Genomic DNA, 24454 nt, shown 5'->3' on the forward strand with positions numbered 1-24454 from the left:
TAAATCTAGAGGTGGCAAGCTATCAATCAAACACTTTCCTTATGCCTAGACACTAAGCTAAACAAACTCTATCTCTAGATGAATGTTCTTTTGGTAAAGCAACTCAAGCATCTAATCTCTTAGGTTGAATGTTACTAAATCAAACATGGAGATCAAGTCTAATAGCAATCTTAACTCCTTTAACAACTAATCTCTTAGGTAAAACAAGCTAAAAGCATTGAAGAGTTGGTTCAGGCATTTCAACATACACCTTATGGGCAGGAAATGCCTAGGGATCTATTTTAGTGTGATCATGACTAAAATAGCATTGAGAACCCTCATCAAGCAAGGAAATAAGTAGATCTAACACTAAACACCCTAGATCTTCTCTAATCACCCTTTATCACCCTAGCCCATGAATCCAAAGATGACTACTCACTACTCTTCATGATGAGCCCAAGAATCAAAGATGATTTGGTGCTAATCATGATTAGTGATCAAGATAATCAAGCAATCACAAGAGAAAAATGATCAAGATAGGATCTTTCACCTAAAAGTTCTTTTGTGATTAGATAGAAAACAAGATAAGATCCTACAATTAGGTCTGAAGGACCTTTATAGTAGCTTAAAGTCGAACATGGTTTAACCCAACAAACCTGGGTTAACCAAAACACAAATTGGTAATTATCTGGTCAAATACGAAATATGTTGACTTTTTTTGACTCGCAGCGGCCTCGTGAAACCGCTCCGCCTAGCCGCTGGGACGCTCGCAGCGGCTTCCTTGCTTCGTCATCACACCGCTGCGACAAGTACGAACGCGGCAGGGGATGAGGTATTTTCACAGCGGCTTCGGTTAACCGCTGCGTTAGGCCGCTCCCATACTTAGACTCCATTTCTCAACGCTTGCAGCGGCTTCTTGAGGGGCCAAAAGGCCGCTGGGACGTCACAAGGCCGCTGGGACACTTAGCCTCTGCGTCTCTTCTCCGAGAATCACCAATTTTGCCTCTAAATCATCTCTAGATACTCCAAAGTCACCATGTGAAATCTCCATCACCTGATAAGGACATATGTAATGCAATGCAACCTAAACATATCTAAATGCTATCCTAAATGATCAACATGTGCAAAAATGAATGGTTAAAACAATGCAAATTGAGAAGATATCAATGATGTCTGTAAATATATGCAGTTTCATGCTCTTGTCAACAATGGATAACAATAACATTAAAGTTTTAATTTAAAAAAAAAAAGAGTTTGTACAATATTGTCTGAATTTTCTAGGCTTGCTCCTAACATTCTTGGATTGAAAAATAGGTTAAATTAGAAATGAAATATTTCCTCTTCAACCTTCGGCTTGTTATTGCTCGAGAGAAAGTGCTTGCTCGAGACAGTTGAATGCTTTCTGATAGTTCATGAAGCCCATGAACCAGAAGTCAAAGTCATCGACCGTGACTACTTCAATGTACTTGTGAGATGGTTTCTTTGTGTTCATACTCTGGTTCACTCCCTTGATTTTGCACAAGGGGATCGACACTTTGTAGTGAACCCTAGTGAGATCTCCCTGAGGTGAAGCCACTTTGATAGATCTCTCACTGCAGAAAGCAATCTTCTTTGATGAGATGAAAAGTAAGCCTGCGATGGGACCTGCGGTTGTTGACAGGTAACATTGGTAGGCTTTGAAGAGTTTCTCTTCATCGTAGACTCTAAAGAGCCTCTTGTAAATCTTCTCTAAGCCTCCCATTTGAATGATCTTAGCTCCTAAGGATAGCTTTCTCTTGACTGTTTCGGTCAGCTTTGGCGCTAACTTGTTCTGATCTCTAGCTCCGCTCGTGAAGCTATTGGTTCGGAGAATCGATTTTTTCTTGCTTTGTTCAGATTTCTTGGAAGGAGGTGGGATTTGGAGCTTGTTGATGGAAGCTGGATCAGGCAAGTAACCTGCCGGAGAAGTCTTGACTGCTGGGAATGCAAGAACTTGTTGGTGGACTCTGCTCATTTTCATGATCTTGGAAGACTGCGTAATGATCTTGAATCTTGATCTTGAGAGAGAGAGAGATTGAGGGTGATGGTGATGATGAAACTGTGTGGTGGGATGGTTATTTAAAGGGAAAGACAAAGAGACAAGGGGCAGTTAAAACAAAGCTATGAATTGTTGAGACTCTAGACCTTTGTTGTAAAGGATGAGTCATGTATGGGTCATCAAGACACACATAAAGTCACTTTCTTGGAGTTAAAGGCAAAAAGAAGATCAAGCATATGCTCTAATTTTCTTTATTATTTTTGAGAAAAATAATAATCATTGTGTTAAAGGAGACATAAATAAAAAAAAAAGCTTTGAAATAACAAACGGAAAATACCCTAGGATAGCACTAAAAAAATTTATATCACAAATATAAATTCTAAAGATCAAAATGTTTCATTAAAGAGGTAAATATACACTTATACCCTTAAGATTAACTAATCCAAACCTTAGGGTTTAGAGTTGACGGGTGGAGATTTGAGATTGTGATTTATAATTTTATAAAATAAAAAATAAATATTAAAAATTTGAAAATAAAAATTAAATAGTTTCAAAAAGTATTTTCGAATTACAAAAAGAAAATTTGAAAAAAAATAAAAAAAAATCGAAAAAAATTATAAAAAAGAAAAAATTTATAAAAAAGTTCAAATTTGAAAACATATAATCTAAAACTATAAAAAAATTATTTATTATTTATTTATTATTTATTATTATTATTTTAATATACCTAGGATATTAGAGTTATTTTACTTATTAAATGAAACATTTTGGTCATTTTCTTCCTAGTGGTCTATTTTTGTGATCAAAACTTGAAAATGGTCTATTTAGGAGAATTACCCAATAACAAACCCATGTAAGGATTCAACTGGTAAATTAAATCTCAAGAACTGGTGGAGTGTTATAGGTTTCTGTTTCTGATTCCAAATAAAGATAACTTAGGAGTGCAATTTTATGGTTTATGGATCATCTTAAAACGTATCCTACCCCTTTTCTATTTATGATTTCATTCAAATGGATGATCCTTAAATATTAAATCACAATTCAAACTTTTATATTAGAGATGCCCACAAAAATTTGTTTAAAATAATTTTAAAAGAAAAGAAAGATCGATGATAACTCGGATTGACGTTAGTCCAATAAGCTTTTTTACCTACAAGTTGGCAAAATAGCAAGCTTTTTTACTTTTCTTTTCTCCTTTTCTAGTCTGATTTTATTTTTTCACATACCTATATATGTAATTATGTATAATAAGATATGTTTCCTAGTTAATTGGAATATGAAACAAGATAAATAAAATCAGGTATGACGTAACACTTTTTAAATAGGCAAGAGCAAATGGAGCCATGCAGAAGAGGGACGTCGTGGCTTCGGAGCTTTCTGCGTTGGCATTGCTACTTTCTGATGCCTTTATTACTTTAATTTCATGCTATAATAAGAAAGATCGGTTATAATTGATTTATTGAGTATTTAGTATATAAAAAGGCAACAAAGAAGCATGAAATATAGTTAAATAGCAACACAAAAGGAGATCCATTTGAATTGGATCCACTATATAAAATACATGTTTCATCAATTCATCACCCATGTGATATTCACATGGTGTATGTACCATAAATAGTTAATGAATATATAATTTAATCATCTATTATTATAAGTATGCGTGATAAAATTTAGTGGACACTGTATTAAGGTATAGATGATAGGGGTGGTCACTTCGGTTATTTTATCGGTTCGGTTCGAGTTCGGTTCGGTTTGGTTAGTTCGGTTCTAGAATTTTTCCAGCTGAAGTAAACTACAGTTAGTTTGGTTTGGATTGATTTCGGTTCAGTTATGTTCGGTTCGGTTTATATTCGGTTCGGTTTGTATTCGATTCAGTTTGTATTTCGGTTCGATTCGGTTTAATCAGATTTCTCTTAATTTATTTATTGTACAAGAAATCATGTTTTAATACATAAATGTATGATTGTCATGAAATAATCGCGTTGGTCATAATAAAAAATTAAGTATGTAAATTAAATTCAATATTAAACCAAATAAAAATCTTTTTAAAAGTTACAAATATAGTTTATAACTTTATAACAATTAACATGGAAATTATGTGGGCTTAATGACAAATATTACAAAAGTTAGACGAAGTGTCATGGAAATCAAATTATATTAGGATTTCTTTCGTGCAAAAGGAAATTACTTGGGCTAAGTCTTAGGATTTTAATATCTTGATATCACTAATATTTTTAATTTAAATAACTATAAAAACACTTCGGTTTATCGGTTCGGTTCAGTTTAAACCGAACTGAACTGAACCATTCGGGTTGGAAAACTCTTCAACCGAATGATTTGAAATGGACTTTGGTTTGGTTCAAATCGGTTTCGGTTCAGTCGGTTCGGTTCGATCGGTTCGGTTCGGATTTTTTGCCCACCCCTAGATGATAATAAATAGGTACATGAACTTCGAAAAGGTGAATCCTGAATTAGTTAGTTGTTAGGACATGAATGATTCGGTAGTTGTAATTAAGACATTTAAATTCAAATAAGGAATATATGTCACAACGACATCTAAGATGCGAACATAAATTTTTATTTGGAGTGGGTAGTGTCGATTCTACCAAACCCTGAATAAAATTCTAGGAGGTCATAATTACCATTACTACTAGTAAATCTTTAGTTTAGAAATTTTTGTATTAAGTAAACGTAATTGAAAAGGTTTACCATTAAAAATCTAAAATATTAAAAAAATTCAAATTTTTATAATATTAACTAAAAATTAGTAACTTAAATTTTCAAAATTGACATTTTTTTGTAAATATATGATTTTGATGTGTGTTTTAACATCAACATTATATATGTATAAATTAAAAATATAAAAGCCCAGAAAATATAATAAAAATTATCTAAAGATATACATGTAATAAAATTACTAAAACATTAAAAATGTAAAAGAAAAGAAAATATAAAAAAAATTATATCTTATCTAATAAAAATGTAATAATAAATCTTTAGATAAATTTTATTATATTTTGAGGGTTTTAACATTTTTAATTTATACATATATAATGTTGATATTAAAAACACATCAAACTCATATATTTACAAAAAAAAAATTAAAAACGCTAATTTTGAAATTTTAAGTTACTAATTTTTAGATAATATTATATAATTTTCAATTTTTTTGAATTTTTTTATTTTTAATGGTAAAACCCCTCAACTATGTTTGCTTAATGTAGAAACCTCTAAACTACAGATTTACCGGTAGTAATAGTAATTATGACATGTTAGGATTTAATTCATTACATAAAGTTAGTTTGGAGTTTTTTTGTTAAATACTAGTTTGGGGGTTTTTACCAAAAACTAACTTAGTTGAAAGGTTTTAACGTTAAAAATTCCCTAAAAAATAAAACAAACATATTCTACTATCATCAAAATTATATCAAAACAAAACATATATCCAAAAATACTAAGAAAACCAAAATATAGGAAATAATTTATCTTATATGTTTAAAATATGGACACTATTATATAAAACATTTATACACTTCTATTTCATTTTTATGTTATAAAATACTAAAGTTATTATCAATACAATACTAAAAGTTGAATAAGAGCTCCATTGAGCCTATCCACGTCAGCTGAAAAAATCAGCCAGTAATATTGCAACAATCATCCACCTCATCCATGTCATAAGAGCGTTCGGGAAAAAAATACCGAAACTTCCGTGTCCTAATGGCCCAGAGTCAAGCCCACTTCTCAAAACGACTCACACCTTTGTCTTCTCTGTTTCGTATTCCTGCAAATCTCCGTTACCAACAACCCTTTCTTTATCAATCAATTATATCATTTATTCCTTTTTTACGGTTTCCTTTCACCTCCTCCCTATGTATCTTCTCCTATAAAGATCTTTCTTCAAAATTTTAACTCAAACCAAAATAAAAAAACCTCCACTAATAAAGGTAAAGCCTATGGCCATGGAAAATAAATAATTCAGAGTCTCTCGCTCTTCCTCTACTCTATAGCTATAAAACGGCGAAATCCACCGCGTTTGCCATCAAGTTTGCTTGCTTCAATTGTTGCAGCTTCATAACTCGTGCCCTGTTTGTCATATGAGTTCCCCACATACGATGCTGATTACGAGTTCATGACTCATGGAGGTCAGACCAGTGGGGAAGTCGGACAACGAACGGTTGAGAGTTCGCCGACGCCGAGGAGGTTTAGTGTATCATATCCATGGCCACTCAGGAGACGTGATACGAATTAGGATTCTGGGAGTGGATCTGATATCGATACTAGGTAAGACGAATTAGATTTAGGTTAGTGATTGTCTATCTTTTGAATCTTGGTTCCGACCAATCTATTGTTTGTGTTGTGTGTGTGCAAAGTGCTTTCCGTTTTGATTTCTTAGAATTAAGAAGTATGAAAACTAATCCATTGTTCGGAATAAAGTATTGGCCTTAACTGATACATGGTTTGTCTTCATGTTCTGTACAAGAAATTCATGGCATACACTGAAATTCTCTAAACATTTGAAGATCAAGAGGAGTTAAAAGAGGTTTTGACCTTCGAATGCTAGCAAGAAGGTGGATCAATGAGAAGCTTTTCGAATATACTCTGTACACATTCCTTTTACATATCCTTCTCTCCAATATTTGTGTTGCCAGTGTTAACAATGGTGGCTTCCCTAAACCCACGTCTGTTTTATTCTCCTTAACTAACAAAATGTGTTTCACGTAGCATTTAAAGCACTGATTTTTTCTCAGGGTTATGGAGATGGGGAAGAAGCTTGCAGAGAGGATAAGGAAGCAAATGGGCTTACATTGTCCTGAGTGTATGTGCTTTAATCATTTCACTCTCACTATTAAAGCTTCTTATTTTTTTGTTGCACATACACCTGTAGCACTAATATTATTATTACCTTTTTTATAACTGGGTATAATATGCTTACGTGATATAGTTCAAATAAGAATATATATGATTTATAAAATTTGATTGTTACTGTTTTCAATGGTGTATATATGTTACTTTGTCTTATTTATTTTCTCTGCAGCTAATTGTGGCTTTGAAAATTTATTTTCTACACCGAAGAAAAGAAGAAGCCCATGACTGTTTTAACGTTTTGTTGTCTTCTAGGCTCTGTAAATGTTCTTAAAACTGGTGTTTTGATGATTATGTGCCTCACATTTGTTTTTCTTTCTATGTATAGGTTAAATCACAGCTCATTGAATGAAAAAAGTACCTAACTCCGTATTTTCCAATGGTCTTACATAATAGTCTCCAGTGGGATCAGGAGCCTTATGCTACTGTCGATATACTACAGATTCCACCAACATCATATCTTCAAAGGCAAAAAGAGGGAAGATGAACATGGCGACTTGAAGCCAGCCTCTATCGCTGAGGGTGGAAACTGCAGCAAACCATAGTAGACACTAGAAGGTGCTCGCAGGTAAACACTACATGTATTACGTCTTCTTTGTTGTTTTTTTATTCTCCCTTTCTTTATATGGCATCTTACTAGATATTTCCAAATGAAATTTGGTAGTTCATCATAAAACTTCTCTATTTGATTAAGAAAGGGGAGTCATTCACCAATGATGTTTTATGGTTACATGGATTCCAGTTTTATTCATATGAAACTCTAATACATGCTTATCGAACAAAACAATGTTTAGCGACATTTGTATTTATTAGTGAATTAATTTTTTTACATGGTTTCTCATATTGCTTCATGTGCACTGTGCAGGTTGAAGCAAAAGAAGTTTTTTTTTTCTGTTACAAAGCTTTCCCAATCTAAAGACACTGGTTTGGGAGAGAATGATTTACTTGATCATGAAGGAACTTTCTCTATTAGCTGATAAGGTTCGTAGTTTGTAATTTGCCTAAGTAGCTGAATCCTAACACTAAAACTGAAGGTATAGTTTCTGAATTCTGATAAGTTGTTTGTTTTTCTATGGTTAGTATTGTTACAAGCTCCCTGATCAACGATATGAATAGCAAGATTGATATGTATCTTGCAAATGGTATAACTCTCTAATACCGAATAATAGACGAAACCCTTTTTACACAAATTAGGTGGTACTTGAAACAAGCGATTGTGGATAAGAACTATGTTGTTTTAAGCTCTGTTAGTAAGTTCTTTTGCATGCTTCTTAGTTGCAAAACCAAAACTCAGGTTATGCTGCAAAATGATTAGTTTCATAAATATCAGCTTCTACATTGATATATATGTAGAAAAATAAGAGAAAGAAGAAAAGCTTACAAGGATTAAGGATGTTAGGGGGCTTTAAAAGGATAAAGCACTGCAAGAAATGAACGGCAAAAGCAACATTTTGAAGTATTGGACATAACACGTGTTTTTTTAATCGTGGGAGTATTCCTTATGTACTGCTATTAGATTACTTGATAAGATAAGAAATGTATTTCTTAATTTGCTTCACCAGTGCCAACAATCACAAAATTATAATTTATTCTTCCTTCTTTCAGGTTCTAATGATTGGTTGTTATTTGAGTTGTTGTGATTTTTAGTAGGGATGTGTAAAGGAAGATGGAATCTAACAAGTCAGTGTCGGAGGTTGATGATGAAATTGAGGGTGAGGATCGTAGTAAATAGGTTTGTAGTTGATCATTTTAAATTACGTTAGATTGTGTATAATCAAATTCATGATGAGAATGGTGACTAAGGTTGAAGTTTATAGCATAAGTACAAATGGCTGATCTATCTGTCTTCTTTATGTTTTCATAAAATTGTTATGGGAATGATTGAAAGATAGTGTTTTTCTTTATTATTCTCTTTGTTTTAATACTTCCACAAAATGTTTTATTCCCTACATGATTTAGATTCTTACTTTATATATTTGTGATCTCATAATTCTATTTTGACATGTGATCAGTTCAAACAAAAGGTTAGATGAAAGTTGGTAAATAAAAATTTATTTATTTGGCCAAGATAATATCATTGTTTCAAATTTGTGTCCAATTCTAAATTTACACATTTCTAACCTATTAAATATAATATACTTTTGTAGTTAAATTATCAAAAAGACAAATTAGTGATAAAGCAGTATAAGGAGTTGTATTAATCTTTGATGATGCAACTAAATAAAACATAAAATATTCAGAAAATTACTAAGTAATAAATTAATAAGTAAAATGAATAAAATTTGATATCTAATATGAGTTTGCAAAGAAGTAAGAAGAAAATAAAACATTAAGGATTATAAAATGGTAAAATAAAGAGTAAATAAACACACAAATTTATTACTTCAAATATATATGTAATAAGTTTGAATAGGGCTGTTCAATATGGTAAAACCGAACCGTACCGAACCGAACCGAACCGAAATAGACAATATGGTTTGGTTTTGGTATATACCATATAAACCGAATGGATATAACTTTATAAAAACCGTAGGATTTGGATATGGTTTGGTATATAACCGATTAAACCGAATAAACCGAACAAAACCGATTAAAAGTAGAAACATGTAAATATGTATCTATTTTATAACGATACATGAAAATCTATTTGTTACATAAGTTAAATTTGTGTTAATAACTATTACCATAATTTTATAGTAATAAAAAACCTTAATTTGTAAAACACTTGAACTATAACTAAATAACAATACATCACAATTCAGACATCTTATTTTCTAAGTCTTTTTTTGATCTTTTTGCTTTATTTTAGTCTTCACTAAATTAATATGAAGATTATAAATTTGATGGATAATAATTAATGGAAAATTTTCAATTGAAAAAACATGACTTTAATGAACACTAAATATGGAAGAATGAAAAAACTTTTCTTTCATGTTTTTGTTTTGTTTCATATTTTTATTTTCAAAATTTAAAGTTTTGATTTTAGTTATAGATTTGATTATTTTATTTGATGGTAGAAGCATTTTTACTTTTTTGTTCATTTATTTGAACATGTAATATATTTTTAATAAATGACGGTGTTGACAATATGACTCTCAAATTCATAGAATATGATCTCAAACAAAATAGTTATGTTTTTTGGTATAAAACCGAATAAACCGAAAACCGACGGTATATAAACCGAACCGAACCGAAGTAAATATGGATTTAGAATGGTAGTTATATTTTACTAACCGAAATACCAAAAACCGAAAAAAACTGAACCGAAACCGAACCGATATCCGGATTGAACACCCCTAAGTTTGAATCAAGTTGAGTCTGTTTATTTTGCTACCAAAACAAATTTGAACCAAGTAGTAAACAATAAATCTATCAAATTTTCAAAACAAATTATTAATTTATTTTTTAAATATCTAAAATAAAAAAACGTCAATATATAAATAAATATATATATATATATATGTATACATATATATAATTAAAATCATATATTAAGGATCTTTGATATATCATGCATATTATAATATTTTTTACAAATGATAAAGAATAAATTCTAACATCATATTCACATATCATTCAAATAATAAAAAACCACAATAATTCTATTAAATAATATACCCAAAATGCACTCATACAACTTATGGCCAAACTTACAATCAAATGTACATTATGTCTAGCCACTTACAAACACATTCATATTAGATAAATTTATAAATACAATTTGTGTTTACTTATTTAAATTTCAAAATAGATTTTATTTATTTATTTATTTTAAAGGTCCATCGTAATATTATTGAGAAAATACACATCACAGAAAAAACTTACCAAAAAAAAACTATATACAAAAACATAATTCGTTATAGGTTTGTTTTTCTAGAGGTACAAACAAAAAATATAATCCGAAAGAAAAATTACAAAAATGTTTTAATCTTGAAATATCTCACATGTAACTTTTGTACATTTCTTCATATGAAATGGCCAATCAATACATTTTTGACAATTTCAAAGCATATAAGATTAAAAATAAATTATCTTGATAACAATCACTAATCCAAACATATGTAAAGGTGAATGGAAAATAAATTTCATTAGCATGTTTGATTTTTTCTAATTGATTTTTTAAAACAATACATAAATTATTATTCACCTCAGCATTTGGAATAAAATATTATTCTTATTTTACCTAAGATGAAGCTAATAAAAACATATATTATATAGAAGACTAATGTCACATTCAAAAAGCCACAATATATATCTTAAAAAACTCAATCTATATACATTTGTTTTATGGTTTTCTGATTTATTAATTCTAAATTCATTAAATTGTTTTAAAAATACACAAAATCAATAAATATTATAAAAAACTATTTTTGGTCTATTAATTGACTGTAAATAATATCTAAAAGCATTTTCCGCGTGTAGAGCGGCCAGAAACTCTAGTATTAAGTTTAATAGTGGAACATCATACATATTAAGGAAATGGTCTCAGTCATAAGAATGTTATGAACAATCGATTTCAAAATATCGACATAAACTTAGGATAATAATTTCAAATAATTTTATTTCGCATGCATTATTGTTTAATCAAAATTTGATCATTTTCAAATAAGATGAGTCAAACCATATATGCAAGTCATACTATTAAGCTTACAAATAGAAAAGAAGGAAAATAAACACAAACTACCGTCCTCATATATTTTAGTTTTATATAATGAAAACCTATTTTATAGTTACGTAAATTCCATGTCATAGTAAAAAAGGAGAATATTCATATATGCTAATAAATGAAGTACGAAAATAATAAAAATATTCAGTGAGAATTAGCCAAAGTGCCAAACAATGAATATTCTAAATTTAAATTAATTAAAATAAAACGTAGAATCAAAAAATGCATATACACATAAAATTGATATGTTCAACAAAAGTTATATAAATTGACAACTCTAAATGTAGTTTTTTTTACAATATCATTAAGAGCATCTCCAACTCAACTGCGTAATTTACTGCAAATTAGAATAGAAAATGGTATCATGAGCAAACAAGAAATTATTATTCTATAAATGGAGTAATGTTCTTTTTTTTGTTCATAATTACATTTTTACTCTATTTTGCAGTTGGGTTGGAGATGCTCTAACATCATACAAAGTTTCATAAGGATGAACAAACTGATCTCCATGAAAGTATTATTCAACTTAGTATTTAACACTAAATAAAACTCTTGACAACAAACAACATTAAAAAAATAAAACAGTTAATGTCCAATTGCTATACTTTGACAAACTATAAACAAATTATATAGTCCAGGAATGATTTAAGAAATTTTGGTATTAAAAAAAAAGAATTCAAAATTGATAGGAGTCAATCAAAAATGTAAAAGTGTTTGGCATATCATGTTTGTGGTTAATGTTGCAGTTGGAGTAAAGAACTTCATTCACTTCGAAAGATGATGCAACAAAACGACCACACGGTACTTGTGGATCTTTCTGGGTAAAAAAATAATATAAAAGTCAATAATCCCGTGCTTGCGCTGAGGACTCCGTCCCTAGTAAATAACTAGAGTTTATCCCGCACATAATGCGGGTATATTGTTATTTTATAAATATTTAATTTTGATATTATTATATAAATTTAAATATACAATTTATATCTTAGTGTTTACTATTTTATAACTTTTTAATTTTATTGTTTAAGTTTCTTATTACTTTATTAATATAGGGATTTGTTTTATACATTTTACCTTTTTTATTACGTTTTCGAGTTTTCATAATTTGAAATAATCAAATAAAAAATATTCTTCAACATATGATTTTTGAAAATATATAGCTGTAGAAATAAATTTTTAACATATGTTAATAACTTCATTTGTATAAAACAAATCTGACATGATTAACAAATTTGAACCCGTTTTAGTGGTAGATGATAATTTATTTAAATGAAAGCATTATATTACTTAACTACGAAATTAATTAAAGCAATATTTAATAAAAATTATTTAAAAATTTAGTAGGATTTTGTTAGATTTTTCTCAACAGATTTTGTTATAACTGAAAATAAAATTCAAATCTATAGTTAAAATTAATGTATTATTAATATTCCTATTAATTATTATGTCATATTATGTTATTAATGAAATGGTCCGAGTAAACTTCTAAATAGTAGATAAAAATGGTACTTCTCTTTTAATAGAGAAGATAATACTTGATTTTCATTGCTCTAGATCATTACAATTGACTCTTCTCATTAACAGAGTGAACTCATTGTACTTAGCTTTCATCTACTAGTTTATGTTTTACCATATTATATACTCAAAATGAAATAACTCAAATGGTTCCACTGCAAAAACGAGTTCATGCGTCTCATTTTTTGAATAAACCTGGCCAATTACTGGAAAAAAAGAGAGAGAAAATATCAGCATGATGATAATCAAAAGCATATCTAGATAGTTAGATGATGTAAGATACATATGATCCACCTAAATAATTATAAATCTAGTACACACATTTGCATGTTTTCACATAATGGACAACAAAAAGATAGTATCCATGTGTACACTTCTTTCATGTACACCATTAATCAAAGCATGTCTAGAAACAGAGACAATGCATGTGAGAGAGGAAAGTGTCAATTCTTGTGGAAGTAATAGAAGATACGATATGTTTCCTGATGAATCGGAACATGCATGAAACAAGAAAATATCAAATCAAAATTACGTAACGCTTTATGAATCTGTGGAGCAAATTATATCATGCAGAAGGGGACGTTGTGTGGCTTTGGAAGCTTTATGTGTTGGCATTGTGAATTTCTGATGCCTTTATTTCTGTAATTTCATACTAACCTAATAAAGATCTATTACCTTTTTTGGTTTCCGTAAACATTCAGACTAATTAGTTAACAAACAAATACTAACTTTGTTGAATCTTAAAAAAATTGCTGGATCTTTTCGAGATCAGTTTTGAGTTTCTGATGTAACAATCTTATTGGTTAACTTTTGCAATCTTATATAGGCCTCAGGAACTGATGTCGACATTGATTCAGTTATTAACAGTGTTTTCTGAAAGTATTTCAGAACCTTGTTTCAAAAAAGTATTAACAGTATATTTTTAAAAAATTAGTTTTTTTTTGTGGAAGTCCCTTTGGTCCAGTGGTTTGACCAAGTTCATTAATACTTCTACACTAATAGGTCTGGGTTTCAATTCCCGGAGAAGACAGAATTATGTGAATTAAAGGAGAAAAAGCGTACAAGAGATCTGCATAATGGTGCAAGGAGTACCGTCAAGCATGGATCCCACTCAGGTGATGCAGTCAGACGTGAATCCTCATACGACATGTAAAATTGTCGGTTGTAGAATCGTCTGTAATATTTCTTATAGTTGTAATAACATAATTATCAACGTTAAAAATTAGTTTTCAAAGTTAATGATTAATAACTTTGAAAAATACCCAGAACTATAAATTTTAAAATCCTATTTATATATTTAATTATAACACTTTTTTTTAGATTCGGCCTTATTCACATTCTAAAAACGTCATTGGTTATTAGAAATGGAACGGCTATTAATTGGTATTCCTTCTGTTCCTTATAGATCCATTTTTTAGAAGAAAAAAAAAATTGTTTCAAAAAGATACATTTTTTACATTTTCATGTCAAAAATTGTACTTTTCAAAAAATACAATTGTGTTTAATAAAATCTCATTGGTTAAAAGTTATTGGGAATAGTTAATTAAGAAAAACAATGTATTGGAAAATACAATTTTAAATGTTTTTTTAATAAGTGTGAAAAAACTATAATATTGATCTTTTAATAACGGAGGAAGTATTAATTTCACATTTAAATTCAACTCATCTTGTGGTGAATGATGGGATTGTGAATTAAGGAAAACAGATGATATCAGTAAATATATTCAGTTTCATGCTCTTGTCAACAACGGATAACAATAACATTAAAGCTCTAATAAAAAAAAATGTTTGTACAATATTGTCTGAATTTCTAGGCTCTTTCCAAATTAACATTCTTGGATTGAAAAAATTAGAAATGAAATATTTTCTCTTCAACCTTCGGCTTATTATTGCTCGAGAGAAAGTGCTTGCTCGAGACAGTTGAATGCTTTCTGGTAGCTCATGAAGCCCATGAACCAGAAGTCAAAGCCATCGACCGTGACTACTTCAATGTATTTCTGAGATGGTTTTTTTGTGTTCAGACTCTGGTCCACTCCCTTGATCTTGCACAAAGGGATTGACACTTTGTAGTGAACCCTAGTCAGATCTCCCTGAGGTGAAGCCACTTTGATAGATCTCTCACTGCAGAAAGCAATCTTCTTTGACGAGATGAAGAGTAAGCCTGCAATGGGACCTGCTGTTGTTGATAGGTAACATTGGTAGGCCTTGAAGAGTTTCTCTTCATTGTAGACTCTAAAGAGCCGCTTGTAGATCTTCTCTAAGCCTCCCATTTGAAGTATCTTAGCTCCTAGGGATAGCTTTCTCTTGACTGTTTCAGTTAGCTTTGGTCCTAACTTGCTTTGATCTTTAGTTCCATTGGTGAAGCTATTGGTTCGGAGAATCGATTTTTTCTTGCTTTGTTCAGACTTCTTGGAAGGAGTTGGGATTTGGAGCTTGTTGATGGAAGCTGGGTAAGGCAAGTAACCTGCAGGAGCAGTCTTGACTGCTGGTAATGCAAGAACTTGTTGGTGGACTGTGCTCAATGTCATCTTAGAGGATTGAGTAGTGATCTTGAGATAGTAAGAGAGAGAGAGAGATAGAGATTATGAGTGATGATGATGATGAAACCGTGTAGTGGGATGGCTATTTAAAGAATAGACAAGAGGCAGTTGAACAAAGCTTTGAATTGTTGAGTCTTGAGACCTTTGTGGTAAAGCATGAGTCATGTATGGGTCATCAAGGCATACATAAAGTCACTTTTTTTGGGAGGCAATAAGAAGATCAAGCATATGCTCTGATTTTCTTTATTGTTTTTGAGAAAAAATGAATAAATAAAGGTTTTGCAACTACCAAATCCATGTAAAGACACAAACTGGTGAAGTAATCTCAAGAACTGGTGAAGTGTTTTAGGTTTTTGTTTCTGATTTACAAATAACAAAACAACTTAGCATTTCATTCAAATTGATGATCCGAATAACAATTTAAACTTAAAAGGTTTGATATTAAAGATGCCTAAAATGTTTTTTTTTTTAAGAAAAAGTTTAAAAAGAAAAGAAAGATGATAACTCGGAATGACGTTAGTCTTTTATTCTTTCTTTTTTTTGAAAAACTTTTATTCTTTTATAAGCTTTTTTTAACCTACAAGTTGGCAAAATAAGCTTCTTCTTTTTTTACTTTTCTTTTCTCCTTTTCTAATCTGTTTTTAATTTTTCACATAAATCTATATATATGTATAGGAGATGAGATATGTTTCCTATTTAACTGAAACACGAAACAAGATAAAATAAAATCAGATATTACGTAAAACTTTTAAAATAGGTGAGAGCGATCGAATAGAGCCATGCAGAAGGGGACGTCGTGGCTTTGGAGCTTTCTGCGTTGGCAATGCTACTTTCAGATGTCTTTATTACTTTAATTTCATGCTATGATAAGAAAGATCGGTTATAATTTATTTATTTCATATATAAAGCAATAAAGAAGAATGAAGAGAGTTAAATAAAACACACACAAAGGAGATCCATTTGAATTGGATCCCACCATATAATATACATGTTGTTTCATCAATTCGTCACCCATGTGATATTCACATGGTGTATATACCATATTAGTTTTAATGAAAATATAATATAATTTATTATTATAAATTTGCATGATGAAATTTAGTGGACATTGTATTTAGCTATCTATGATTATAAATACATGAATTTCGGAAAGTATAAAAGGTGAATGATTAGTTAGTTGTTAAGACATGAATGATTCCGTAGTTGTTAATAAGACATTTAAATTCAAAGAAGGAATATATGTCTTTTTTTATATAATTAAAGAAGGAATATAGTATGTCACAACGACATCTAAGATGCAAACTTTTTTTTTTGAAGTGGGTACGTAGTGTCGATTCTACCAAACCCTGAATAATCTTCGATGTCTTATCTCTGATATTATTAATATTATTTTTCTCATTATTGAGTCGTTGTACACAATATTTGGAATCAAATGACTGACAGTGATATTCTTCTATATCTGAATGGTTAAAACAGTCAATATTTATGCATTACCTTAAGCATCACCCATTGATCTTGTAGAATGGATATTTTCAGTTTCAACTATATGTTAGTAATATTACAAACCATTCAGTTTCGAGCTTTATAGTCATTGTCCTTAGAGCATCTCCAATGTATTTCTCCAAATTTTACTTCAAAATGGTGTAACTCCAAAATGCAGTTAGTTTTACTCCAATGTATTACTCCATTTTTTACTCCAAACAAAATATTTATTTTTACATTTAGTTAATAATTGTTAGTAGTACCTTCAACTTATAAACATTTAACAATTAACTCAACTACTTTATGTTTACAAAATTTCCATAATAATATATTTTATTTAAATTCAATATTTATCATTAAAATACAACTAGAGATTATCTTCCAATTTCAATTCGTACAGATTTTATCATATGGAATTTTTCTAATTCAAAAATATTTATATGCATTAAAAGAACATAAAGAAAAAACAAAGTTTTGTTTTGTAATTTGAATTATGTATTGGGTCTTATTGTTTGTACATATATCAAGTTCAACAAGTACAAATGTTATCAATCAAAATTTTGACCCACAAGATTAAAAAATTCATCTATTCCGTTTGAATAATGCTTCACCGATTTTGGTAGTTTCAAAAACAATTTACCGAATTAATTATTAAATTACTTATTTATATTATATTTATTTTATATTATTTATTTTTAGTTTTGACTTTTATGAGTTTATGCATATTTTATATAAACTATAAAGTAATCTTTTGCAGAGTATTATATTTTTTCATGTTATTATATTATTTTAAGTATGAAATAAAAATATTAAAGATTAAAATGATAATTTTATAAATATAAAAAGTTCAACTCCAAAATGGAGTAATGGATAAGATTACTCTATAAGTGGAGTAATCCTAGCCATTACTCCATTTTGGAGTTGAATATAGAATGGGGTTGGAGAAGATTTTATTCTATAATTGAGTTTAGAGTCAAAAGTGGAGTAGGGTTTGGAGATGCCATTGGTCGGATAAGATATTTTGACTAAATAATATACGACCAATCGAATATGTATGTCGACTGGTAATTATATACTTGGGTGGGGATTGGGGAAATGGTTGATTGGTCAAAGAAAAGATACAAATAAATAAAAGTGAAGAGAAAAAGAAGATCCATAACAGAACATGACGGGTCACATTCAAATATGTAATTGTTAATATTTTTCGACGTGTGTGTGACGTAATTTGACATTATTAACAAAAGTTTATAAATTAGAAAATCAAAAGAAAGAAATGTGACGTGAGACGAGAGACAATTTGCCTTACCCTGAAAGAAATATCTGGTCGCCGGAGGACGATTCCAGGCTTTTCCGGCATGTACGTGGCTTGGCCTTTCCATGCACTCTCGCTCGTGCATTGTCACGCAGATTTTCTTAATTACAAAAATACTACGTTGACAAAATCCAAAATTGTATATTCACAGGTCTATACTATATACGTTGACAAAAACTTTTTTACCTATATACTGTATTCTCTTTGTCGTATCATAAGTTCGTAACTAGACACTTATCAGAATATGTACTTGATAGTGCAATTCTTTTTTTTTTTTTTTAACATGAGAATTTGAGAAACAAGTATAAAATGAATATCTGGTTATCAATAAATTGTTCAAAATCAAAATATATTACATCATTTCCCTAGATCGCTACAACTGAATTGCGAGTGAACTAATAGTACTTATAGATTTCATCTAATAGTTACTGTTGACTGTTGTACCATATTATATATACTCATAATGCAGTAACTCAAATGGTTCCATTGAAGAAACGAGTTTTACGTGTTTCATATTTCCGAATAAACCTGAACAATTACTGGAAAAAAGAAAGAGAGAAAACATCTGCATGATGAAACAGAGCCAATGCGCGTGAGAGAGACAAGTATCATTTCTTCTTCTTGCTTTCATCGGCTCTAATGAGCTGAACCGGAGCTGCTGGCACCCTAAACCACCATTCTCTAACCCGCCTCTCTAACCGGTCACTACTCGCTTTCCTCCACCCAACTTCCCTCGTGAACCACTCTACAAACGCCATCGTTATCAAGTACTTTACCGGAACAACCGCCAAGATCACTGCCACAATCACAAGCGATATAGCCGATGTATCCGTCGCCTGAAAACATACGACAGAAAAAGAGACAAGAGAGTTATTATGTTACCCGCAGAGACCATTTTATCTTAAGCATCATCATGTTTCGATAACGTTCTACCTGAGGAAGAATTGCGAGCGTAATGGCTCTTATTTTGAGGAGACCAACGTTAACGGTTTGAATTAGCGACTCAAATTGGCTGACTGCGTCTTGTAGTAGGAGTAGCTGCTCCACTGCGTTCTTACTCGGTGGAGCTTTGACTCGAACGGCTTTTGGCTCTTTCCCTTTGTTGAATTGCTTACGCCATAGCATTACCATAGCCACCAGGACTAATACCAATGGTAGTATGAAACCGATCCACCCACTGCACAACATAAGAAGATCGTTGATGTCATTACACTTACACAGCAGATTAAAACATAGCATCATCACTTTCATGAGTTATCATGTGTTGGAACTCTATCATCCTTTGTCATCATGTCTTATAAAGATGAAATCATACCTGATTATCAAATAGCTCACCAAGATCACGAACACTGTCGATTTATAAGGCTCTTGCCAAGATGCTAAGAGTTTTATGCGCAAGGCTAGTTTGATGAAAGGGAGTAATAGTTCCTACAATGAGATTATTGGTTAATATAGTAACAACGGAGACAAAAACAAAAGTTAAAGATGAATGGAAAGTATCTCGTGATACCTTCATTACTGCAACATTAGTGTCAATTCCTTCTACTTTCACTTGTTCCACAGTCGCCTGAGCAGCTTCAGCTCTGTCGGTGTCTAGGATGGACTGTTTCAGAGCTATCTCCAATGGACTCGTCTCCCCAACACAAAAATCCCCTACGATTGTCATTTCTTCACCCATATTCGTACTAGTTTCTAGATTCAATCCAAAATGCTCAAGCAATATGAGTGAGACTGGAGATAAGTTTGAAGGCCATTTCATATACTGAACAGAACTGACATCAGACAGAACATCGGTGGTTATGCGAGAAACTCGTCTGTATAGAGCTTCTAAGACCATGTCTCCACCAGGAAGGCTTTCTGCTAGGTTGAATATAAGCAATGTTTTGTATTGAGAAGCGAAGACTTGGAAAGCTTCCTTTATTGCACGGTAACGGAATATGCCAAGGATTGCCCTTGCAAGTATTTCTGATCTTTGAATCCCTTTAAAGTTGTATTTTCGAATGAACCATTGCACACGAAGGATCTCCAGACATATACCCAACCAGTAGTCTCGACGAGCATTTCCTTTAAACTCCGTAAATTCAAAATATACCGGCTCTGGCCTGTACATACAAAAGAAGATAACGCAAAAGGAATAATATATCCAAGATATTGTGAATGGTCATTAAACAAGACATCAAAAACATTGTATTTCACCAGCACACGTACACTATAATCGATTTGTACATGATGGCTTTATCGAAGATACGAGCACCCAACGGGCCTGTCAACTCCGGTTTGATGACCTGTTTTGTGTCTTCAGTGAGATCATATCGCATGGGCTTATCACCACCACCCATTGAATCAAAATACAGGGCACAGTTGGTAAGTGTCAGTTTTCCTACAAAAGGAAATGCTTGATACTTGTTAAAACGGAAACAAAATAAACCAACTTAAACCACGATTTTCGGGTTTCTCCTTTTTCTTAATGTAGATTTTATTGCCAATTCAGAAGGTCAGCATAAATAAAATGTGATATATGCAGAGATATCTCCAGAAGTTTACCAGGCCATGCTGAGATGCCCACGTGTTTGAAAACTGGTAAAACAGGATTGCCACCATCTATATCAAGAACTATTTCCCCCTTGGCAAGCTGAAGACTGGCAGCTGAAGGTCCAAGAGAGCTTTTAGCAGCCTTGAAAATTCTGCAAAATAGAAAACGGGTGAGGAAAAATAAAAGAGAAACTAGATATTTGGAGGAAATAAACATCCGCAATCAAATGTAAAAAAACATGGTTTCTCTGTGGATCGATCTCATTCTAAATCAGACCCGTGATATCCAAAAAGATTCATACTTGTTCTGATATCACTGATTGAACCACCGGTATAATTCAACTTCAACTCAATATTAGTTAACAAGCAACAACACAGTATTGACATTATATGTTGCCAGCTAAGGAATCATGAGTGTGCTTGATGTAAGAATAGAGTAAAAGCGATGCTAGAGAAGTAAAGCGAAGTTAAGTACAAAAAATGACATGAAAAATACGTTTGATAACACTGTCAGATGGTGCAACAAGTCAACAAATGCAGAAAAACAAATTGAGGAACTAAAGAAGGTGGTTTGTTCATACTTGTCAAGTGTGCGGATGTACTTGTCATAAACGAGAAAATGAAGCCTGTGGCCTGAAGAGCTAGTCAGTGCATCAAAAAGATTATGTACGGTGATTGCATCTGCAATGGCGGGACAAACCGGAGCGATTCTTGCAAACGCCTCCTGTCCAACAGACTTTTTCTCATCAACCTATTAAGCATAGCATATTTCCAGGAAGAAAAAGAAAAAAGCCTGTTAGTTCCTTCCAATTTTGACTAACGCATAAACAAAAGAAGTCTAAAGATGGAAATAACCTGCATTGCCATAGATGTGGGACTTGAATAGAACAGAGACCACCCGTCCTCATCCTCAGAGTCCTGCGTGGAGGGAGACACTGCATCCTAAAATTGGAAAATAAGATATAATAAAGCATCATCATTCCAAATATCTCTAATATTTAAAGAAGAAGAAGGAAAAATCAACAAGATAGAGTTCTTTCTTCTCACTTTGCTCTCATTCTCACTAGTGACACTGGGAGTCTCCCAAGCAAGCATCATATCAAACATGAGCTGACGAAACTCTTGATCGCTTAAGTAATTAGGCTGCTTCATTACTTGATGTAGAGCCTGAAACGAGCAGAACTCGAGAAAGTTCCTCGCGTACGTCAAGAGCTGCTTAACACTCTCAGGCAACTCTACATCAAATCGGTGCTGCAAATCTTGCGTTGGAATCTTGAGGATACTGTGAACAATCGCCAGCACGAAAACAAATCCTAAATCAATCAGTTAAAAGATGCAATCGCCAGTATAAACAAACCTAGGAGAGATCATATGGATGGAATGTGTTCGAGGAAAATACATTGAACAGCGGGAGACGACGGAATTGGCGAGGAGCGAGAGCTGAGGGATAGGTTTCGGGGAAGCGATAGGCGACGGAGAACCATCTCCGTCACGACCGGCGGAGGATTTCTTGCGGTGGAATAGAGATTTCAGAGAGTTCTGCTGGTTTCTCATGAAACTCTCCAGCATTCCGACTTTCGCATCGCCGCCGTCTTCTTCCATCGCGCAATCAATCGGATAAGGATCGTAAACCTAGAACGCCTCTCAGATTACTCCTTTCTTCCTTCGAGTGCAAGCTTCGCAGATTCGTTAGTCACGCAACTATCTATCTCTATTGAGAGTACTGTGAGAGATCCTTATCCACGCTTTTGCAGTTTTAACGAAAAATTAGAAAGCATTTATTATTATTAACTTCTAATTAAAGTCTCAAATCAAACCGAATTAAACCGGACGGTTATATTATTATGATACGGAACTTGCTCTGTGGATTAAACCAAACGGTTAAGCTTCTGAATACGCGATACATGTGAATGTAAACTACTAAGAAGCAAACGGACGGCCACACAATGTATTCTTTTACTTTCTTCAGTTTTGTTGTTCGTAAGAGAAGAATGAGAGAGAGAGAAAAGAATAAGCTTCTTGTGCTGTTGTTGAGGTTCTAAAGCTTGGATTTGGCACTGCGAGGAGGGTCCTTTGCCCAAAGAGGAGGGATGATTCTATGGTCTTGCTGCACAACAGGCTGCTGCTCTTCGGTTTCTTTCTCGTCCTCTAGAACCTCTTTAGAGAATGCGTTTGGATTGGCTTTGACACATTTTTGCAATGCCACGAAAGGATGCACACAGTCTGATCCCTGCAACAAACAAATGTTTTGTCAGCACTTGCTTGGTTCCATCAGCCTAAACAATCTAGTAGCAAAGTTTACCTTTTCTTCAGCAGTGCTGATGAGAAAGCAACGGAACGCTTCAGTGAACTGAGACCCGCAAGATCCATTACGGAGATCAGCTATGCAAGGACAATCGAGAGCCTTCTGTGCCTTGGCTTCAAGCGACTGATGGAAATTGGTGGTTTGTCAGATAAACTCAGAAAAGAGCTTTCCGAATAAACAGAGTAAGAGAGAGAGAGAGTTGGAGGAATAACCTCATTCTCATTGTCACCTTCGCCAAATGCTGCAGCTTCTGTAATATTATATTAATGGAGAGGACAAGGATGTCAAAATAAACACAAAAACTACAAAGAGCTTATAAATAAATGGTACAGAAAGAAACTACAAAGGCAATTTCAAAAATCATACCCAACAGTCAAGCATAGACTAAAACGAAAAAAAAAAATTGACTTTTCAGGCCATTCCTTTCGATGGAGATATAGAAAGCCGAACCTGCAAGGAGAGACCCCATCGAAGTATCATCGCCATTAGAATCCCGCGGCGAATTCGTGGAAGGAGGAGGAGTATTACTCGTCGGCGTTGTTGATGAGGCAGAGTTGTCGTTACTCTGAGCTTGACCCATCTCTTCCTTTCTCCTCCGTCTGACCAAAAACCTCCCAAGTTAGCCAGCCGACGACGAGAATCAGATCCCGCAAAAATGAAATGGAATCTATTCATGGCCCAGATTATCATTATATGGGCTTTATGATCTATTGGGCTTGCGTTCGAAAGCTCTGCTCTTTTGTATGAGCGAGCGGGCAGAAGAAAGAAAGAATCAATTTCTCTTGTTAATTTTCCAAAGGCCCCCCCCTAAGAAAGAGAGAAAAGTTCAATTTCATCCAACAAGAAACAACTGCGAAACAGAAGTACAATGATTCTAAATCTTTGCTTAGGCTGTCAAACGGGCATGAAGTAGGGTCAAAACACTTTTTAATATAAAACCCAGAAACACTCCATTTTGATTTCTTTTCTTTTTTTTTGTCAACTCTTTTGGCTTATTAACGAGTAACGACTCCCACTATGGTCGATTCTAGCTGTCAAAGTCCATACACTTTACTCTGCGTTTCAAAATTCTCTACGTTAATTAATTTTGAGAAAAAGACCAAAAATAGCACTAAATCAAATTTTTTGTTCCCAAACTAGCATTCAAGACCAAAAATCACAAAAATAGCATTCAAGGGGTGGGGTTTAGGGTTTAGAATTTAGGGTTTAGAATTTAGGTTTTAGGGTTTAGAGTTGAGAAGTG

At 32.4% G+C, this 24454-nt stretch overlaps 4 protein-coding genes and 1 long non-coding RNA gene across 10 annotated transcripts; 1 reads left to right on the forward strand and 4 right to left on the reverse strand.

Moving 5' to 3' along the window:
- Positions 1–1131: 1131 nt before the first annotated feature.
- Positions 1132–2533, reverse strand: LOC103874204 (GEM-like protein 7). The gene has a single exon (XM_018659690.2). The coding sequence runs from the start codon at positions 1976–1978 to the stop codon at positions 1337–1339; it is 642 nt and encodes a 213-aa protein (XP_018515206.1). The 5' UTR covers positions 1979–2533; the 3' UTR covers positions 1132–1336.
- A 2458-nt stretch (positions 2534–4991) lies between these two features.
- Positions 4992–9231, forward strand: LOC117126178. Of its 6 annotated transcripts, none has more exons than XR_004448631.1 (5): positions 4992–6280; positions 6480–6815; positions 7191–7430; positions 7728–7843; positions 7943–9231. It is a non-coding gene; the product is annotated as an uncharacterized LOC117126178 (long non-coding RNA). The 6 variants fall into 6 exon arrangements; XR_004448634.1 differs by having other exon boundaries at positions 8216–9231; XR_004448633.1 differs by having other exon boundaries at positions 6480–6659; positions 6748–6815; positions 7728–9229.
- A 5509-nt stretch (positions 9232–14740) lies between these two features.
- On the reverse strand, positions 14741–18568 carry LOC103874211 (putative GEM-like protein 8). Its single transcript, XM_033273654.1, has one exon. The coding sequence runs from the start codon at positions 15566–15568 to the stop codon at positions 14927–14929; it is 642 nt and encodes a 213-aa protein (XP_033129545.1). The 5' UTR covers positions 15569–18568; the 3' UTR covers positions 14741–14926.
- A 242-nt stretch (positions 18569–18810) lies between these two features.
- LOC103874212 lies at positions 18811–22674 on the reverse strand. Its single transcript, XM_009152622.3, has 10 exons — positions 22306–22674; positions 21954–22188; positions 21762–21848; positions 21488–21657; positions 20919–21058; positions 20583–20754; positions 19885–20476; positions 19690–19802; positions 19308–19551; positions 18811–19210 (listed from the first exon to the last, which is right to left on the reverse strand). The coding sequence occupies exons 1-10, from the start codon at positions 22506–22508 to the stop codon at positions 18983–18985; spliced, it is 2184 nt and encodes a 727-aa protein (XP_009150870.2). The 5' UTR covers positions 22509–22674; the 3' UTR covers positions 18811–18982.
- Positions 22675–22708: 34 nt separating this feature from the next.
- Positions 22709–23921, reverse strand: LOC103874213 (mitochondrial intermembrane space import and assembly protein 40 homolog). The gene is made up of 4 exons (XM_009152623.3): positions 23662–23921; positions 23424–23461; positions 23209–23334; positions 22709–23136 (listed from the first exon to the last, which is right to left on the reverse strand). Exons 1-4 carry the CDS (start codon positions 23789–23791, stop codon positions 22945–22947), a joined length of 486 nt encoding a protein of 161 aa, XP_009150871.1. The 5' UTR covers positions 23792–23921; the 3' UTR covers positions 22709–22944.
- Between the last annotated feature and the right edge of the window lie 533 nt (positions 23922–24454).

Source organism: Brassica rapa, chromosome A06, assembly GCF_000309985.2.
Source record: "Brassica rapa cultivar Chiifu-401-42 chromosome A06, CAAS_Brap_v3.01, whole genome shotgun sequence".
Taxonomy (NCBI): domain Eukaryota; kingdom Viridiplantae; phylum Streptophyta; class Magnoliopsida; order Brassicales; family Brassicaceae; genus Brassica; species Brassica rapa.

What these genes read in the sequence shown, in the direction of transcription:
- LOC103874211 (XM_033273654.1), bottom strand. Translation starts at nt 15,568, where the DNA reads ATGACATTGAGCACAGTCCACCAACAAGTTCTTGCATTACCAGCAGTC.
- LOC103874213 (XM_009152623.3), bottom strand. Translation starts at nt 23,791, where the DNA reads ATGGGTCAAGCTCAGAGTAACGACAACTCTGCCTCATCAACAACGCCG. An exon ending in GATGGGGTCTCTCCTTGCAG is followed by an intron (nt 23,462 to 23,661) that starts GTTCGGCTTTCT and finishes ATAATATTACAG; the next exon opens with AAGCTGCAGCATTTGGCGAA. An exon ending in TCAGCACTGCTGAAGAAAAG is followed by an intron (nt 23,137 to 23,208) that starts GTAAACTTTGCT and finishes TGTTTGTTGCAG; the next exon opens with GGATCAGACTGTGTGCATCC.
- LOC103874212 (XM_009152622.3), bottom strand. Translation starts at nt 22,508, where the DNA reads ATGGAAGAAGACGGCGGCGATGCGAAAGTCGGAATGCTGGAGAGTTTC. An exon ending in ATGTACAAATCGATTATAGT is followed by an intron (nt 20,477 to 20,582) that starts GTACGTGTGCTG and finishes TTGTATGTACAG; the next exon opens with GCCAGAGCCGGTATATTTTG. An exon ending in GTGAGCTATTTGATAATCAG is followed by an intron (nt 19,552 to 19,689) that starts GTATGATTTCAT and finishes TATGTTGTGCAG; the next exon opens with TGGGTGGATCGGTTTCATAC.
- LOC103874204 (XM_018659690.2), bottom strand. Translation starts at nt 1,978, where the DNA reads ATGAAAATGAGCAGAGTCCACCAACAAGTTCTTGCATTCCCAGCAGTC.